The 20,174-nt window shown below is 47.4% G+C and overlaps 1 protein-coding gene across 4 annotated transcripts in view; it reads right to left on the bottom strand.

Annotated features, from left to right (window-relative positions):
- Positions 1-20,174, bottom strand: part of LOC133350402 (EF-hand calcium-binding domain-containing protein 4B-like) — a 61,820-nt gene that overhangs the window by 22,984 nt on the left and 18,662 nt on the right. For all 4 annotated transcript variants that reach the window (XM_061564737.1, XM_061564738.1, XM_061564735.1 and 1 more), the window contains 4 exons: positions 19,882-19,977; positions 19,059-19,261; positions 4,146-4,220; positions 78-129 (listed from right to left, as the gene is read on the bottom strand). In XM_061564737.1, the coding sequence (XP_061420721.1) occupies positions 78-129; positions 4,146-4,220; positions 19,059-19,261; positions 19,882-19,977 (426 nt within the window). The remainder of the gene's footprint in view (positions 1-77; positions 130-4,145; positions 4,221-19,058; positions 19,262-19,881; positions 19,978-20,174) is intronic.

Genomic DNA, 20,174 nt, shown 5'->3' on the forward strand with positions numbered 1-20,174 from the left:
TATAGGGCACTTTTTTGTGAATGGGATTTTAATGTGTGTATTGTGCGATACAATAGCAGACAATTGTTTTTTCTTACCTTGCAATTTTCAAAAGAATCCTTTTCATCTCTCAGATATCTATTCATGTCTCTGTTAAATAAAAAATAGTCACAGAGTAAAGTCTTGACAAAAGATTGATAACGATGTTGCAAAGCAAAAGCCACTCATCATCGAGGTATTGACCTGCCGTTGACTCAAATAATGCCCTTCACATTGAACATTTGTACGCACCACAAATAACCGCTGATTTTGAACAATAAACGTGATGCTCATGGAAGATAGCGGCCGGTGCCAAAAATAGCACATGGGATGTGAGCCTATGGAAGGGTAGTATTGATTTGTTGTTTTCGTTTTGTTGAGGTGACGAGAGGGGAGTGATCAATTGAATTTGTTTTTTTTTAATTCACGTGTTAATCAACGATCGAACGCATCCCTTCCTTGGCACAAATGAATAATTAAAATACTATACGCACGTAAAGTCGTACAGATCAGTGAGGCCGATTTGAAAACTTGCATTTTGAAGCATGGGTTTGCATTTGTCTTTTAAGCAAGCCAATAAAAGGAGCTTGTTTTTAGCGATTGGTGCCTTGACTAAAACAAAGTAACAATAAAAATATATGATTGCTGCTATCTACGATGTCAGTTATATTGAATGCTTGCTATTTTCTTCATGGTTCTTTCAGTAAAGTCACGTAGAAGGGAAGTAATAAAATAATAAAACATAATAAAGGGAAGTAATAAAATAATAAAACATAATAAAATAATTCTCACGACGTTTCGGCTACAACACAAGCAGCCATCCTCAGGTCTATCGAGGCGACAGACCTGGTCTTCACCTACGTGACGTTACCGAAAGAACCAAGAAGATGAATCCCTGCAGTCACGAAAGCTTTAAATCGAAATGCTTGCTATTTGGCTGGCATACCATTTCAGCAACATATACTCTAAAGTACCTACATAGCACATGAAAGCAATACCGTATTTAATCTTGATTTGACACGTATATAACCTCTTGTTGTAACAGCTCTCTCGCTGTGTTCTTCCTGGTTCAGCAGTTCCACTGCTGGATTATTTTTCCGCCTGATGACGACCGCTTGTGTTGCGATCTGAACGTCGTGAAAAATTATTTTGTATTTTATTTTATTTTTCTACCTACGTGACTTTACCGAAAGAACCAAAGAGTAATGCAGTATTTCTTCATCTCAAACTCTACAATAATAGCCATACCTATTTAATTGTAACGGAAATGCATATTCTTTGACGTAATGCTTTTATTTATTGCATGTCGGGATTTTCAAGCGGCAAAGGTAAAATGTGCAGCCCTGCAATTGCTTGCTCAAACCACTGCTGGTGGATGGGCCTTGACGAGAGCGAGCTCTCCACAGCCCCTCGGAGAAGCTATGTTAGTCTACTCCAGACTGGCCAGAAGTCTTGGAAGTTGTGAAAGTACCCGCAGCTTACCGCACCACCTTACAATTAAATACATTTTATATATTTCAGTTAGGTAACCGTTGTGTATCCATTTATACTCCTAGGTGCATAGAGAGAGACGGGAAGGTTTAAGAAGTGTGGACATTGTTTTAACTGCTTCGTCAGGGTATCGAACCGGCAACCTCTGGATTGCAAAGTTCACTGTCCGAGCCGTCACACCATGGCAGCATCCCATTTCACACAGCGACGTGTGCTTAATTCTGCAGGCATAGATGGCATCAGCTTGTATAATAGACGACGTTTGACATCGGCTGTGTCACTCGCACGTCAGCAATCATTCATTCGCATGCGCTGTTTGCGTAATAAATTATCCAGCGAGTGATGTGCTGTCATGGAAACGTGGTGGGCAGAGTAAAAAATATTACGCACTTAATTACATTTTAATCAATATGCCATTTAGCTAGCACTTCAAAGAAAAAGATAAATGTAACAGGCAGACTGGAGTCGGCAGTGTTGTTAAACATAATGTGGAACACAGGAATACATTAGCAGTGAATTGCGTTTGCCTGTGTGAATTAATGTAAAGGTTTTGGAGCTGAGCTTTTCTGCTGGCTTCTGTGTGCAACTGGAGTGGTTTTCCAATAAGTCCCGGTGTGCAGTATTAGATGGTGAAGAGGTCCAGCACAATACTGGACCTCTGTTAATATCAGTAATGGGAACGACATAAATCCTTCCAATGTGTGCTATGAGCAAAAGGCTGGGCGTTAGGAGAAAGGGAGTTTGCATGATGTTCCCTCCTATTTTTAAATCCTTTATATTAAGTTCGCTTGCTTGCTTGCTTGCGTGCTTGCTTGCTTGCTTACGACCATGCAAATCTTTCGGTCGTTTTTTAACCCACTTCCCGTGATCCAATGGAGCTGACATTTTCCACACAGACTCGTTGTGCGTGACAATAAATTTTCGTGAAATTTTTTTTTCAAAATTTTACACTGTTTAGAGAATTTTTTAAAAATATTTAATTACCAATTGCTTAATGCTGGCAGACAATCATCTGACCCATAGGTGGCAGCCATCTCAAGCCAGAGGACGAGAGGACTCTAGCCGCCACGCATATAAAGGATTTAGAGTGAAAAACTTTGTTTTTACGGGTTAATTTTTTACATTGCCAATTACAAATAACATCAGTTATTTCTGTATTAGGAGGAGCGGTGGTGCAGTGGTTAGCACACAGCGCAATTAACGTTCAAGGAGCTTCTTCGGTTGATGAAGAATTCATAATAATCATGCCGAACATCACGTGGTACAACTACTGGCAAGATGTTAACTACCTCACCTAGTATGGAGGAGATCGTGGGTTCGATCCCGACTCTGACGCTTGTATATTTGGAGTTTGCTTGTTCTCCCCCGTGGTTGCATGGATTTTTCTAGGGGTCCTCAGGTTTTTTCCCCCTCCACATTTAGAAACAAGCGTTGAAGAGTATTTGGCTGCTATCAATTTCCACATGATAAGCCACTTCCATGAGCTGCCATTTGTGATAGCCAGGTTGCTTCTGAAAAAGAGCTAGATAGCTCAGTGGGCCTCAACTGATGAGCAATATCTTAACTGGTTCTGGGCGCCCCCCCCAATCCACATTCACAACACCACAAACCGACCGGGCATGGGGAGGCCTCCATGCTTCAGGCAACTGACAACGAGTTCGAAGTTGTGATCGTCATTCTTTAATGCTAACAACATTTTAAAAATGTGAGATCTCTAAAACCTATAGGGTTTTGATGAAAAATAAACGTTTCTCAAGGAATACTGGTGCTCCAAGTACGTAAGAGCTGGAGCAAAATAAATGATTAATCGGCTCCATGGCAGATTCATTAGGAAAGCGCATAGACAATTGTAAAAAAAATACGGTCTGAACATCGTAATTAGAAATGATGCTGAATCAGTAGTTCAACAAATTATAAATGCATTCACCGAGTGCCATAGCAACTTCATAATAGAAGTGCTTTTTACGTATGAAAGCCGTATCACCCGACAATGACATTTTCATAATTTATAAAGAACAGCAAGCGGTAGTGAAGTGTCAGCTCAAGCATTGATTTTACATTCTCTTTGCAAACCCAGAATAGTACATTATGTATGCGCATGCGCATTTTGTACGTTGACTCATTAACCCCCCCCCCCCCACCACTTTGCGCAAGAGCGCAGAAGTGTGGTCACCACATCTGCGCCTCTATATATAAGGAACGAAACAGGTGGACTTCTCCACAAATCTGGCTGTCGCCTGATGAAGCTAGTTGTAATTACTGGCGAAACGTCGTACTCAGTTTGTAAATGTTGTGGCTTGGCTCTCCATCACACCGTTGTGCTGTACTAGTGACGAATTGGCACGTTCTGTTTACGTGACAACCCTTGCTAGTTGGCTGTGTCGGGTGGTGGCGGGTTTTAATGACACATTTATATATTTACGCGATCTAACCCAAAAAAAACTTTTATTATGGACTAACCACGTATTTTTTGGCATTACAATGAGTATGTACATAGATACGTATACAAGTCTATGGTGCATCCCTCAAAATTTGAGCTCACAGCGCCTAAAGCCCCTGTATTAAATCTGGGCCTGTCCACATGGGCCAACATCACCGCAGGGTAGATCCATGAGACGACTCTCCACAGGTCTTACCGGAGCATGTCAAGCTGCTTGAGGAGAATGGACGTCTCGCTCTGCACTGTCACGGAAGCGGACGAGCTCGCCTCCCTGCGGAGACACCAACAATCACTTTGACGGCGGCTTGAAAGATGACATTTCAGAGAGACCAAAGCAAGAATATGAATGGTGTTTTACAGTTGAACGTTTCCTGTTTACTCTGGTGTCGATTATTTGGTCAAAGTTGAGAAGTGACATGAAAACATACGCATTACACTTTTTATTTCACCAGGTTAGGCCCACTGAGCTATATAAATATTTTTTTCAGACAAGGCCCACTGAACTCAAGGAAGCGGCTTATCATGTGTACATTTATAGCAGTCAAAATACTCTCAACGCATGTTGATTCTAAATGTGGAAGGAAAACCTGAAGTACCCGGAGAAAAATCCACGCGACTACGGGGAGAACATGCAAACTCCAAATATACAGGCATCAGGTTCCGGATCGAAACCACGACCTCCTGAAAAGCAGGCAAGGTAGTTAATTTTAAAAAAATAGGTTTTTGGGTTAGATCGCGTAAGTATAAATGTGTCGTAACCCTCTACCACCCGACAGAGACAATTAGGGATTTGTAACGTAAACAAAAGCCAATTAGTTACTACTTCAGCCCACCGGTGTGTTGGAGAGTAAATCCACAACATGTACAATTTGAGTACGCCGTTTCGTGGGGAATTACATCCAGCATCATCAGGCGATTTGCCAGAATATTCTGGCGTGATCTAACCCAAAAACCTTTATTATGAATAATATTGGTCATGAAAACCTATGTGTTAAAAGGTAGTTAATATCTAGTCATTATGGTTAACATCTAGTTACCATGGCGCCCCTCATGACTTTGAGGATGATAGGAATTGCACAATCCAGTGTCGTAAATAGGTATTCAAATGTAAATAGGTTTACAATTAACTTAAATAATTACAACTAGGCGAAAATATAACGTGTCTGTTTTGAACGGCAAAGTGACCAGTGGATATCAGAAAAGTAATGGATTCTTGAATCCATCTGTACAGAGTTATGAGTGTTATTTCTTCATATGTGTGATTTTCTCTCGGTGCTCTAGTTTTCAGCCCACATTCCAAACATTCAGTCATGGAATTGACAACACATCTCAATGTAGGACCATCTTGAAGAGAGTTGAGAGACTCGGTGAGGCTTTACTGGACAAAGGGCGTGACGGTATTATTATTATTATTGATCTAAACTTAATTTATATTGATGGTTCACCTTCGCTCGAGGCACTTGCCAATGCCTCCAAAATGGCGACGGAATAAAATGATTTAGATGGTAGGGGCGTACAAGTGTAGAGGTGATACGCGCTGGGATTAGGGATCGTATGCCAGCGCGTAATGATTGGCTGTGTAGGTGGTGACGCGCGCTGACGGTGGAGGATCAGGGGTCAGCGCGGGGTCGTGGGTTACGGGGTACTGATTGGCTGTGGGCCCGTGCCGCGCTGAGAGGGAGTGATCGGGTGGCAGCGCGGTGTGATTGGTAGAGTGTTAACACGCGCTGGGGAAAACGGATCGTAGAGAGAGTGCGTCGTGATTGGTTCACTAGGGAACGATGCTCACGTCGACGTCCGGATCAGCTCCGTCTCTCGTGAGCAGGATCTATAAAAGGGGATGCACACAGGCGTAAGGGCAGTATGTAACCAGCGAAGAATGAAGACGGGGATGAAGACCTAGGGCCCTGCGGTACCTAGTCCCGCTGTCCTAACGGGACCGGGACTCTGTGTAACCCAGAGGCGAGTGTAGTGTGTGTAGCCATAGGCATAGAGTCTACACGAGCCGAATGTATTGTGTGTAGCCAGAGGCATAGGGTCTACACGAGTCAAGTGTATTGTGTGTAGCCAGAGGCATAGGGTCTACACGAGTCAAGTGTATTGTGTGTAGCCAGAGGCATAGGGTCTACACGAGTCAAGTGTATTGTGTGTAGCCAGAGGCATAGGGTCTACACGAGTCAAGTGTATTGGGTGTAGTCAGAACCATAGAGTCTACACGAGTTAAGTGGAGTGTGTAGTCGGAAGAAAAGAGACCACACGTTGTATTGTGAACGTAAAGATTTAATAAAAGTGTGTTACCCGTCAAGAAGTTCCTGCCGTCAATTCCAATACTTCAACTGGCGTCAGAAGTGAAACGGTCTTCCAAGCATGGAGACAAGGAAGACCCGTCGGACCCACGGGATTGACCGCGGGGACAACCTCGACGACTCAGGCCAGCTGGCATCGGGGGGTGAGGACGAGGAATTGCCCACGCTGCAGGATCCGCCGACGGCGCCGGACGAGCGACGGGGGACCGACGCCGTGCTCCGCGAGGCGCACTCCCGCCTGAAGGAGCTGCTGCTCGCCGCCGCGTCCATCCTGGCGGAGATCAGCTCGTCGGGAGGAGCGGGGACGGCGGCGGACGTTCTACAGGGTCGCCCCGCAGATTCCCGCCAAAACGACTTGGCGATTCCCGCCATTTCATCTGCGCCGACTTTTGGCGGGAACGGCCATCACCACGTGGCAGCGGTTCTCCAAGCGCGCCCGCTTACGTCACCAACGCGCGCTGCGGACCGCCATCAGACACCCGCCACTGGGGCCGCCATCTTACACACCGACGGGGCGGCGGAGAGGAAGCACGAGGAGGAGGACGACTTCATCTTTCAACAGCGCCTTCCCACGTTGTCAGCCTTCAAGGCGGAAGGCGGGGATTGGAGCCAATTTCAGCGCAGGTTTTTGGCGCATCAGGAGATGTCTGCCTGGTCCGACGCTACGGCACTGCGGGCACTGCCTGCCATGCTGGACGACAACGCGCTCGCGGCCTTCACGTCCGCACGCAGGTCGGACCGCTCCACGCTCAAGGATGCGCTGGCTCTCATGGCCAAGGTCTATGGTCCTCCCTCGGCGTGCCGCCATCATTTTTATGCAAGACGGAAGGCGGACACGGAGACCGTGCTCGCCTACCGCACGGCGTTGCTTGCTCTCGCCGACGCCGCGTTCCCTCGTATGGACGAGGAGGGCCAAATGCGATGGTTTTGGAGCAACTGCTCAAGTTGGCGCATGACCTGGGGGTCCCCATCAACACGGCCGACGAGACCGATATTTCTTCCTTACGGGTCGCTACGAGCATACAAGCGCACGAGGTCCTCCAACGTAAACAGGGGGTCGTCTGCAACGCTGCCGTGGCCTCAGCTCCGGGCCCGGTAGTCACCGTGCCCCAAGTCGTCAGCCCACGAGAGGAGGCGTTCATCGCGGGACGACTGGGGGACTGGAGGTCGGGGGGTCGTTCGCCTCTGCGATCGGCCCGCAAGCTGGAGCAACCGAGATCTCCGACGACCCTCATCACGTGTTATAACTGCGGCCTCCGGGGCCACGTGGCGTCTGGCTGCCGCGCCCCACGTCAGCGCACCATGGGACCTCGGCTGGACGACGAACAAGGCCCCAAGTCATCCCTACAAACCCCGGCGAGTCGCGGCACCTCACATGCTCGGCCTGCATACTCGACACGCATGGTCCGTCGTGTTGCGGCGGAGGAGAGCCGGTTAGGGTTCGGGGATTCGGTTCGGCGAGGGGGGTTCAGCCGGGTCCGGGGAGACATTAAATGGTCGGAGTTGGGGCACAGAATAGTGGCTGCCAGAGCGGGTTCATCCGTCGTTACGGGATCTATTGATGGGGTCGAGGTCAGGGTGTTAGTGGACACGGGGGCATCGGCGACTATTATATCGGACCTCATTTATAACATTCTCCCTGTACAATGTCGTCCGCTTCTTCCGGTGGATGTGCCATTTTACGCCGCTAACGGGGGATCGTTGGGCATTATCGGTCAGATTAGGGCGTCCATTTGCATTGGTGATATCAAATTGTCGGGACCCGTTTTCGTTTCGTCCTCCCTGGCGGTTCCTTGTCTATTGGGCACTGATTTTTTGGCAAAAATGCCCATCAAAATTCTCATTGATCAGCGTTGCATTGAACTACCATCGGGTCGCCGTATTTCATTTTTGACGAACCCTACTGAAATTCGGACGGCGTGCGCTACGATACAAGCGTTAGCAACACAGACCGTGCACGTGCCCCCGGGTTCACAAATGTTAATTCCCCTCCGGTTGCGGAAACCATGGGTGAGGGAGACCTCGGATCAAGGCACGCTTTTGGGTCCTTCAAATAGGGCTGTTGGAGGTCTCGATTTGTCGGTGGCTCACCCTTTGGTTGGGGCTGACAGGGATCCGTTTGCCATGGGTTTACACGCTGGGTCGCGGCCGGCCGTCATTCAGCAGGGCACCGTGCTAGCTCACGCGGCACGGGTCCCTGCGGAAGAGCGGCTGGTTGCGCAGGCTGATCCGAGCCCCACGCAAAACGTTAATCCGAAGGAGGACCTCGAAGGGGTCGATTCGCTGTGCGTGCGACACACAAATGCCGATGCCCTGTCGCGGTTGTTGCCTTGTCACAAATGTGCGTGCTTGTCGGGATCGGCGCGCTGTAAACCGCCAGTTACGGAAGGTATGGAGGAGTTGGTTGCGACCGCGGGCACACCAATTGGGGATGTTCCCGCTACCCCAGGGGGTCAGGACTCGCTGCTCTCACTGTCGTTGATTGAGTGGGGCCGTCTCCAAATGGCGGACAGCTCCCTGCTAGCATTGCGCCGCAAGACGGGGGGTTCCGAAGGGGACCATGAACGAACTGGCTCCTACGTGCTTAAGCAGGGCCTGTTAATGAGATGGGACAGTTTGTCCCGGCGGCACGCGATTGTGGTGCCTTCTGCTGTGAGGGGGAAGGTTGTCTTGGCCGCACACGAACGCCTCTTGCATTTGGGAGTTAACAAAACGCTTGCCCTGCTTCAGCGTGACTATTATTGGCCGGGAATGGGGGGTGACGTGGTGAATATTCTGAAGGGTTGTGTTGAGTGCGCCAGACGGAAACCACCGCCTGTGGCAGCTAATCCACCGCTGCAATCTATTCAGGTCTCGCGCACTAACGAGCTCGTTGCACTCGATATTCTGGGGCCTTTTCCAGTCACGCCTAGGGGTAATAAGTACCTGTTGGTGGGGGTCGAATATTTCACCCGGTGGCCTATGGCGTGGCCACTCGCCAACCAGTCGGTGGCGGCTGTGACGGACGCCTTTGTCCAGGGCTACGTCCTGGACAAGGGGGCTCCCGAACGCTTGCTGACCGACCAAGGGAAAAATTTTTCGAGTAAATTACTGCAAGAGGTGTGCGACCTGTTGGGTACTAAGAAGGTGCGTACCTCCCCGTACCACCCGCAGATGGACGGGATGGTTGAGAGGCTCAACAGGACATTGACTTCTATGCTGTGCCAGCAGGTGTGTGAGGCACATGTTGATTGGGACCTGCAGGTTCCTGGGGTCCTCGCCGCGTATAGAATGGCCCCCCATGCAGCTACGGGATTTTCCCCGTTTTATCTGATGTACGGTCGGGAAGCCGACCCGCCCATGGAAACGCAGCTGGGTCTGCCCGCACCACGGACTAATTCGAAATTGGCAGAGCATATTAAATTTAACATTCATAAGCTGACAGAGGCAAGGGAGGCCGCATGGCTTAATTCGCGGGCTCGCCAAATTGCAAACGAGCGGTTGCGTGCACGGAAGGTGTCCGTGCACAACTGGGAACCAGGTGACAGGGCCTGGCTGCATTGCCCTCAGGCACCTTTGGCTACGTCGCCTAAATTGTTGAAGCCATGGCGGGGACCCGTGGAGGTCGTGCGGGTTGCACGCCCCCAGTGCGTTCAGATAAAATGGGGAAAACGCCGTTGGTACGTCCACCCCTCCTGACTGAAACCGTTCTCGCCTCCATATGGCCTCCCCTTGTGTCGTGAGGGCCGAGCATGTGACGTGACCGACGACCCTAAGGGGGAATTGTCTTTGCCTGCTCCTCACATGTCTCCGCCTGATCCGCTCCCAGGTGTCTCGGAACTGACAGCTGCCGACCACCGGCGGCCGGATCTTCGCGGCGGGGCCGGTCCTTCCAGGCCCGATCCGCGCCGTCTAGAGCTGCCGGAACCACCGGACGTATGCCAGCGTCCCGTCCCATACGACGGACCGGCCAGACGGACTCGCGCTAGGTCGCGCTACTTTGTGTGACCTACCATGTGAGGAGTCGAGGCAGACGGAGCGCCTCGGCACTGCGTTTAGTCACAGAGACACGTGGCGCGTTCGTTTTCGGGTGTTCGCTCTTATTGTGTTGTTCGTCGGGCTGTATATTGCTTCATATTTAAGTGTTGTGTTGTGTTGTTGTTGTTGCGTTACGGGGCACACTGGGAGGTGGAGTTTCTTTATTACTGCGTTGACGTTAGGTTGTGTTGTTGGTTAACAGCCGGGCCGGCTGCAAGCTATGTGGGAGGGGGTGATGTAGAGGTGATACGCGCTGGGATTAGGGATCGTATGCCAGCGCGTAATGATTGGCTGTGTAGGTGGTGACGCGCGCTGACGGTGGAGGATCAGGGGTCAGCGCGGGGTCGTGGGTTACGGGGTACTGATTGGCTGTGGGCCCGTGACGCGCTGAGAGGGAGTGATCGGGTGGCAGCGCGGTGTGATTGGTAGAGGAGTGTTAACACGCGCTGGGGAAAACGGATCGTAGAGAGAGTGCGTCGTGATTGGTTCACTAGGGAACGATGCTCACGTCGACGTCCGGATCAGCTCCGTCTCTCGTGAGCAGGGGCTATAAAAGGGGATGCACACAGGCGTAAGGGCAGTATGTAACCAGCGAAGAATGAAGACGGGGATGAAGACCTAGGGCCCTGCGGTACCTAGTCCCGCTGTCCTAACGGGACCGGGACTCTGTGTAACCCAGAGGCGAGTGTAGTGTGTGTAGCCATAGGCATAGAGTCTACACGAGCCGAATGTATTGTGTGTAGCCAGAGGCATAGGGTCTACACGAGTCAAGTGTATTGTGTGTAGCCAGAGGCATAGGGTCTACACGAGTCAAGTGTATTGTGTGTAGCCAGAGGCATAGGGTCTACACGAGTCAAGTGTATTGTGTGTAGCCAGAGGCATAGGGTCTACACGAGTCAAGTGTATTGGGTGTAGTCAGAACCATATAGTCTACACGAGTTAAGTGGAGTGTGTAGTCGGAAGAAAGGAGACCACACGTTGTATTGTGAACGTAAAGATTTAATAAAAGTGTGTTACCCGTCAAGAAGTTCCTGCCGTCAATTCCAATACTTCACAAGGATTGAGAAACGAGGGACAGGGATGAGGGTAGAAAATGTATAGATCACGACGTTTCTCCTGCTGTGTTTGTTTCACCTGATGACGGTTGCTTGGTGTTGCAATTGAAACGTCGTGATCTATTGATTTTCTATCTACTTGACTTTACCAAAAGAACCAAAGAGTAGGGATAAGGGTGTACTCAGGGATCACAAAAGGGCAGGGGAAGGACGGGAAATGGTGGATGGGGCGAGGGGAGGGAAGAGGAAGAAAATGGGCAATAGAGAAGAGGGGAAGCTTCACGAGAGGGACTGAAGGAGGTTAAAGAGGGGGACTGCCTATTAACAAGAACGCACCTATTTCCGTCTGAAGATTTCTGACCGACAGAACATGCTTTGTTTTGCACAAACACATGTACGTGTGCTGTTTTTGTGTCATTTATTAATTTACTCACTCGCAAGGGAGCAGCTGTGCATTGCTTGTTTTTGCCACAATGGGTCCGGATTGAATGAGAAAATGAAATTAAAGGTGAGATTGGGGTTACTTTGTTGTTTCACTTCCAGATGGAAAAATTGAGCATTTATGTAAACAAATGCCATGGCACCAGCCACGTGTCCAGGTGTGTAGTTAAATTACCTTTGGACGTTGCTGTTTATGGTTCACAATCAGATAGTACACATTCGGAATGTGTTTCCAATACGGTTTCTGCAATATGGAAATGCTAGCATACACCGAGCAATGTAAGAACGACGAGGTCTTATATTCCTTTCCTACGCTCCTTCTCACCCGCTCCGTTCACAATCCCAGCTGCCGCTCTGTCTCTATCCCCCCTCCTCCTTGTGCTCAATCACGATTCAGCTCTTTGTCGCTTCTGGCCCCCTACACGTCAAACAATCAGCTTTCACCGTCCAGTTTTAGTTCTACCCTTAAAACTCACTTGTGACCCTGCACAGCATGCGCCACATGCCCTTCTTTACTGTGACACCATCGTAACGTCCGCATGTCACCAAAACACCCGGCATGCGTTTAGATTTAAAGCTGTCGTGACTGCAGGGATTCATCTTCTTGGTTCTTTCGGTAAAGTCACGTAGAAGGGAAATAATAAAATAATAAAAATAAAACGTAATAAAATAATTCTCACGACTTTTCGGCCACAACGCAAGCAGCCGTCCTCAGTTGAAGAACAGGTCTGTCGGAAAGACAGCGTCTGAAGACCTGTTCTTCATCTGATGACAGCTGCTTGCGTTGTGGCCGAAACGTCGTGAGAATTATTTTATTATGTTTTATTTTTATTATTTTATTATTTCCATTCTACGTGACTTTACCAAAAGAACCAAGAAGATGAACCCGGCATGTGGCCAAACTCGTCGGTTTTGGAAGCTAAGCGGGGTTTTAGCCTTGCGTTCTGTGACCACCATGCACGCCAGGTCGTCATTCGGTGGCTGTGCGGCTGTGCTACATCGTGGGGCAGCGGGGCAAACAACATTGTTGTACTGTGCTTCTACGCTCTCACGCCTACGCTTCCCCGCCTTCACCAACCCCGCACCGACCAGCGTAGTGAAGAATGGTCAAATAACCCCCGTCACCTGCACAGTGTGGGGAGGCCCTCATCCAGCAGGGAATTGACAAAAAGGTTGTATGCATGCATGTGTACGTAGAGTAGTACGTAGCAATACTGCGTTTTACAAGTGATGGTGGCATTATCAGAGTGCTGCTTTGAATATACTTGATGGTGCTAATGACACTACTCCCATTGTTCTAATGAACTTTGGGTTCAGTCCAAGCAAAGCTTAATCAGGTCAGCTTCCCCACTGAGCGTGTTGTCTGTGTTTAGGCAGCCAGTTAATATTTTACAGAGAATCCTCAATGTTACACTGTATATTCTAAGTAATTAAAATGTATATCAAATATCAAATGCTCGTTCAGGGAAGGATAAATGTGTACTGGGTTTGTGGGAGACAAACATTTAATTGGTAGTCTGGTCCTATCAGAGGAAAATGAAATATCCATCATGGTCACAGGACCCCCAATTGTAATAAACACGATTTAATGTTCATTTCAGCACGACGGTGTATATTATGGACAGGAAGATGTCTCATAAACCACAATCATTTATCAGACTGCCGAACATCTGTGACCAGCTGCCTTGTTAGGCTCTACCCTTCACTGCCCGGTCACATTGTTCATTGAGTGTCACTCATTGCGACTAACTGGCAAACACTTTGAGACACATTTTTAACCAATGCGGTCATAGCGTCATAAAGAGCTCTTCATCAATACTTTATATCCCTAGGTCTTTCCGCTAAAACTGATCTCTGATTCAACTCTGTACGACAAGAAACGTGCTGTGACTGGCTGACATACGGACAGATCACTAAAGTTTGCGATAGCTCTCTGATATCGACTAAAACGAAACGAAACTATTTTTTTCATTTTACTCGGTAAGACCCACTGAGCTATTTAGCTATTTTTCAGAAGTGACTTGGCCACAAATGATAGCTCAACGTAGTGCCTTAACATGTGGGAATTTATCGCAGCCAAATATTCTAAACGCGTGTCGCTAAATGTGGAGGGAAAAACCGGGGAAACTGGAGAAAAATCCACGCGACCACGGGGAGAACTCGCAAACTCCAAATATCCAGGCGTCAGGGTCGGAATCGAACCCACGACCTTCTGCATATCAGGCGAGGTAGTTAACATCTCGACAGTAGTTAACATCTTAAGTTGTACCCGCATGATGTTCGGCGTGATTATTATGAACTATGAATTCTTCAGTAATCAAAGAAGCTCCTGGAAGCGTGGTGTCGAATGTGGAGTGAAACGTCGGACAACATGTGGGTCAACCCGACAACACGCTGGAGTGCTGTGCGGTACGAACCACAAAAAAACCGACGCAGAAACTAAGTTTCTTAGAAATAACTATTTAAATTTAATTTTTTCTTCGTAATTGCTATACTCTCTTTAACCTTTAAATTGTTTACATACAAAAACATTAAATATAAATGACTATGAGCCTTTAGGAGCAGAACACAATAGTACATTGTTAAAGGGTTAAGGTGTTTGGAATAGATAGTCCATGCACGCCTACACCCAATGCTCATTCCCTTTGCAAGGATAGCTGCTCATGAAAGACTCACTAGAATCCCCATTATTAAATTCAGCATAACCCCCCCCCTACATTAATGGCTGCAAATGCAGTGATGACATCTCAATGAAAAACGAGTTGTCAAGGAGACGCACAATGAAAAGAGACCCCTATGCAATTTTTTTTCTCTGAAACTGCACGATCGAGTGCATTGCTGTAAGCTGCTGGGCACGTCTCATTAAATGTGCAAAAAATAAATGTGCGTGTTTCACCGGCACGCACGGAACGGGTTTGTTTTTACGGGTAGCCGGTCGTGTTGGCTCCCCGCGATTCTGTCGCTTTTGCGCAAAAGCGGTCGTGCTCTTCCGACGTCGCAATCCATCCCCCCCACCACCCCCCCAGGCTCACGTCCAGATTTGTATGACATCAAAAACAGTGTGCTTAAGTACATTGCTAAATCAATTAAATAGCACTTCACTATATTCACGCAATAATGGTGCATAACCATAACCTGATGCAACTTAGCAGGTGGGGGAAGGGGTCTGATAGTGATTAGCGCACTGCACTCTAAATCGATCATCCACAATTAAATTCCCAGCGACGGCTAACGTCATCTCATCGCATAAACAGCTTGTTGTTGTTGCGTTTAGTTTGTTGTCCTTCCCCCGCAACTCCGATCAGCACGGTTGGCCAACGTACGGTGCGAAAGAAGTTCATCGTACATGCAGTACACAATGGCGAGTAATAATCTGGAGTGGTCCTGGCACCCCCCCCCACCCCCTTCACCAACCCATAACGACCGGCGTGGTGAAGTATGGTCAAACAACTCCCATGGCAAGACACCGCATGGCAAAGCTCTCATCCCTCAGTCAATTGACTAATGGCTATAAAAAATAATAATGATATCGACGTAGCGTTTAAGTCTACGTTTCAAGGCACGTGTGACTTTGCACGTTCAGCATGCGCTACTCACGTGTAATACGTATAACCCGTAAAAACAAAGTTTTTCACTATAAATCCTTTATATGCGTGGCGGCTCGAGTGCTCTCGTCCTCTGGCTTGAGATGGCTGCCACCTATGGGTCAGATGATTGTCTGCCAATATTAAACAATTGGTAATTAAATATTGAATTTGTTTTCCCTAAACAGTGTAAAATCTTGGAAATGTTTTTTTCACGAACATTAATTGTCTCGCACAACGAGTCTGTGTGCAAAATGTCAGCTCGATTGGATCACGGGAAGTGGGTTAAAAAACGACCGAAAGATTTGCACGGTCGTAAGCAAGCACGCAAGCAAGCAAGCGAACTTAATATAAAGGATTTAAAAACAATAAATTTCTAACACCATTCTCACGTGCACAATTTGTAGCATAAATAACAGAGATTATATCATGTCGGTCGCGCGTGAGGTTTAAGTGAGATAAATGTCGCCACGATGTATTTATATATATAAAAACATTCTTATATAACTAAGTGAAAATAAACCATATTGAGATGCAACAGCCCTTCGAGATAAACATCTTCATTTCCAAAGAGACCTGCATAAAGTGAATCCCATCAAGGACAGACATTGTCAAGGCAGCCGCTAGCTTTTTTAAAATACACAAAGGAAGCCCGCATGTGTAACAATGGATCTCTCCAGCTGAGCAGCATTCACTGGGGTATGAATCACAAAGCCTCACATATGCACACAAGTGTTCATGCTGCAATGGCCCTTTGCTCAACCACCGAGATACCAAATTCAACGTCCTTTTTGTCATTAATGTATTTGGTTAATGAAATATTTCTCATTCCTGCTGCTCTACATATCCGAAGACCAGATCTCTCAACTCGATGTGTATTTATATATATACTATACTAGCAGAAGTACCCGGCGTTGCCTGGGTGAAAAATATATTTCTTAATAACCTTACATATATACACAGATGGGCTGCTACCCCTGCCCCCCCCCCCCCCCAGCCACGATCTCCTCGGCCGCTGTGCAGTAATATGTACGGCCTATAGTGTGGTGGGGTGTCGAGGCCTAGTACCGTGCAGAGCCTCCGGCCTCGCCTAAATTGCCCACCCGGCTGAGGCTGGGTACTGGGGTCGTTACCCCCCCCCCCCCCCGCGCTACAATAATACTGTCTAATCGCTATAATTTTATTATCTACCGACCCTATAATAGTAATTGCACACATTGGGGTGGGGGGGGAGTGAAGAGGACGTGAAACTTTGATGAATTTACCTCAGAGTCGCGTGTTAATGCGTGCGCATATTTTTAACGGGAATTAAAAATGGCGTCCACCCCGCAGCGAATGCGTCGCTACCCGTTGCCAGGGGCAACCGCCGTGGAAAACCAAACGGACCAATCGTGTCTCGCAAATCCCTCACATTTCGTCCAATGAATGGAAACATTCCTATGTTCGTCCACTCCACAAAGGGGGCCCTAAAGATGATCCAAATAACTACCAAACCTATCTCAATTTTATCCCCGTTGATGAAAGATTTGGAAAAAAATTTGAACTACCAAATTAGCAGTTTCCTGTCCGATAACAATCTCTTACATCTAAACCAATCTGGGTTACGAAAAAATACAGTACCACATCTGCTGCATTTAACTCTATAAATCACATTTACAGTAGCCTTGATAATAAGCAGTACTGCGCCAGTCTTTTTCTTGACTTGTCCAAAGCCTTTGATACAGTCGACCACAACACACTGCTTAGTAAACTAAATTGCCTCCATTTCTCCAAACACGCAGTGGAATGGTTAAAAAATTACCTCTCAAACTGTAATCATAGATGGTTGGAGGTCAAACAGCGTTAAGATAACAAAAGGGGTTCCACAGGGTTCCATCCTCGGCCCCCTCTTGTTCTCTCTTTATGTCAATGACTTGGGCACTGACCTGGATCATTCCAGGGTAAATCTATTTGCAGATGACACGATACTGATTACTGCTGGCCGCTCTCCGGATGGCGTGATTGCTAAGCTCCAGGCTGATTTCAACAAACTACACCATCAGCTAGATGCTCTTAAACTAGTCCTGAATACCTCCAAAACCAAGGTGCTATGCTTCTCACCAGGCCTAAAGCAGGACGTTATTTTCCCCCAATTACATTTCTTAAATAATTATCAAATAGAGCAAGTCAAGATCTATAAGTATCTTGGGGTCATCTTTGATTCAAAACTGAATTTTCAAGATCACATTGATTATATTGGTAAACATACAAAATTAAAATTTTGTTTTCTGTATCGACACAAGCACTGCTTCCCCCCTATGTTCCGTTTGGAATTGATAAAAGCTGCCATACTGCCTCTACTTGATTACTGTGACATCGTATATAAATCAGCCCCCAGTACTATACTGAAGAAGCTTGACTCAATTTATCACTCGGCCTTAAGATTTGCATTGAACTGCCCATATAGGACCCACCACTGCGATCTCTACATTGGGTCAAACTTAACATATTTTAATGATCGACGGCTTGTGCATCAGATCTTATTTATTCACGATGTACTTACAAAAAAATCAGCAGACTACCTGCTGGATCTCCTCATTGTTTCGAAGAACAAAAGACCTAAGGTCTTCATGAGTTTTGATAATAGTGTGCTGATCTTAAAATGTGCATTGAAAATTTTTTATACTCCTACTGATACTCCTGCTGTTATGGAGTGACTCATGCTGCCAGCTATGGCTGCAAAGATTGGTCGCACATGTTATGTATATCGTTTATTGTAAAATTTTAATCACAGTTCTTATGATCACTATTACATTGTTTTTATAGCTTTATTTTGGTGATTTCGAAAACGTTTGGTTTAGCCATGTTTGTTTGTTGAAGTACAGAGTTAGCCTGATAACTTTTTTTTTATTGTCTTATGGTTATTGTTTGACTTGCATCCCACTGGGTTTTTTGCACACAGCGTGGAAATACGGTGTTTTTTCTGAAGACTTTGTTGTTTTTTCCTGGATTTTTCTGTTGTGCGTAGTCACTTTAAGATGTTCTTTGTTCATGTTTTTGTTTGTTGCGGTTGCACCCGAGTCAAGAGCCGCATGGCTCACAGGGCTATACCTAATAAATGAAACTGAAAAAAAAACTGATTCCAGGGCCCTGTGAGCAGTCTTGGCTGGGTGCTTGCCTTAGTTCACCAGTCTCAATTGGGCTCATTAAATTTTTATTATTCCTCCCCTCATGTCACAAGACGAATGGATTGGCAATGATTTTGTTTTACTTTGGAACTCTGCAGCTAGCAGTGCATGTATGTACGTTTGTTGAACATAGCCACCCACACTAATTGGAGGTGCGGGGGAAGGACAACTGCATAAACACAAAAAGGCTGTTGAATGTTTTTCAGAGGTAGCTCTGTGATGTAATTCTATCCATCGAACAAAGAGGGTCACTCCATCGCGCACTTTCAGATGCGCTTCTGCGGCCGTCTGGAATGCTCTTCCTTCCGATATTAGGAAGCCACTGGAGCTATGCACTTGAAAATCTAGATTGAAAACTAATTTCTTTAGAACTGCTTTTCGTGTTAACTTTATTGTGCTTCTCCCGCACCGGTTAGTGCGGTTGGCTGCGTATGGTGTGAAAGAAGTTCAACACAAATACGTATATTGTTGGAAGCAGGCACACGACGGGACGGGGGACAAAGACGCGCGCTTGCTCCCCGCGTGCCTCCCGCACTCACTGGGTGTCGCGTGGAGCCACAGGTGGCGATGCGACCGTCGAAGGCTTTGCCGGTAGCTGCTCCATGAGGGTCAGGGCGTCACTCAGCTCCCGCCGCACCTGCGCCAGCCGCTCCTCCAGCTCCTCGTTGCTCTGCCGCAAGCGATCGTTCTGCTGCCGCGTCTCCGACTGCTCCGAGTTCAGCTCGGTCAGCGCCCGTTCCAGCTGCAAGCACTCGGTGTGGGAGCCACGGCGCCTGGTCAACAGCAGCGCCCAGCGGTGATCGCTGCGACGGCTTGATTTCTCATTGACTATATTCCGGGTCGCTGGTAGACTGCAGTCGACCCGTAAGTAGTAAGCACAGCCATAACCAGATGTATACTGGATGTGGTGTGCTGAGCGCAGTTATATTTTCCTGGTCGCTGGCCTGAACAGCAGTGGTCAAAATTAAATCGTTGGGTGCATTCATGCCGGAGGACTGTGAGTAAGAGCTATTGTGCCCATATGGGGTAAACTCATATATGAGTGCCCCGTGGATAGTGTAATACATGTTGCTAAAAACGTTGGCAACCCAGCAGCGATTGCTTAACAGACCACACTCTGCTTCTGAGATTCATAAGTTTCCGGATTAAACATATTCTGGCGAAAGGCATTCATTAGGACAGCCCAACAGACTGGTGGTTATTTTTTTACACGATGGAACATGTTTAATAATTGTCTGTTTAATTATTTAGAAATTGTTTTAAAGTTAATTATATTGGCTCCCTGAACCTTAGGCGTGACCGAAGAAGAAGAATACTAATAATAAGTGGTGACACGTTGAGAAAGAGCTGCGTCATCCCCACCTGTTCTTGCTGAGTCCGGATATTCTTCACCTCCTGTTCCTTCGCGTCCAACTCGGCCTCGAGTTCTTGGCTACGGCACAGAAGCCTCCGAGCATCCTTCAGCGAGCGCATCGAAAGTCCAACAGAGCAAGTTCTTTATTGACCTCCTCGTGAGCGTAGCTTTGATCCGCACCGGCAAGTCAACGTGTCTCAGAGCTCAACGAGCATTGCTACGGCGCTCTTCTCCATTGCTGGTACTGAGCCAGTGGTGGAAACTCTACATTATCGTGGTGGAAGCAAGTCTCTCCACAGCA

This window comes from Lethenteron reissneri, chromosome 33, assembly GCF_015708825.2.
Source record: "Lethenteron reissneri isolate LAM-NWPU_2019-01 chromosome 33, ASM1570882v1, whole genome shotgun sequence".
Classification (NCBI taxonomy): domain Eukaryota; kingdom Metazoa; phylum Chordata; class Hyperoartia; order Petromyzontiformes; family Petromyzontidae; genus Lethenteron; species Lethenteron reissneri.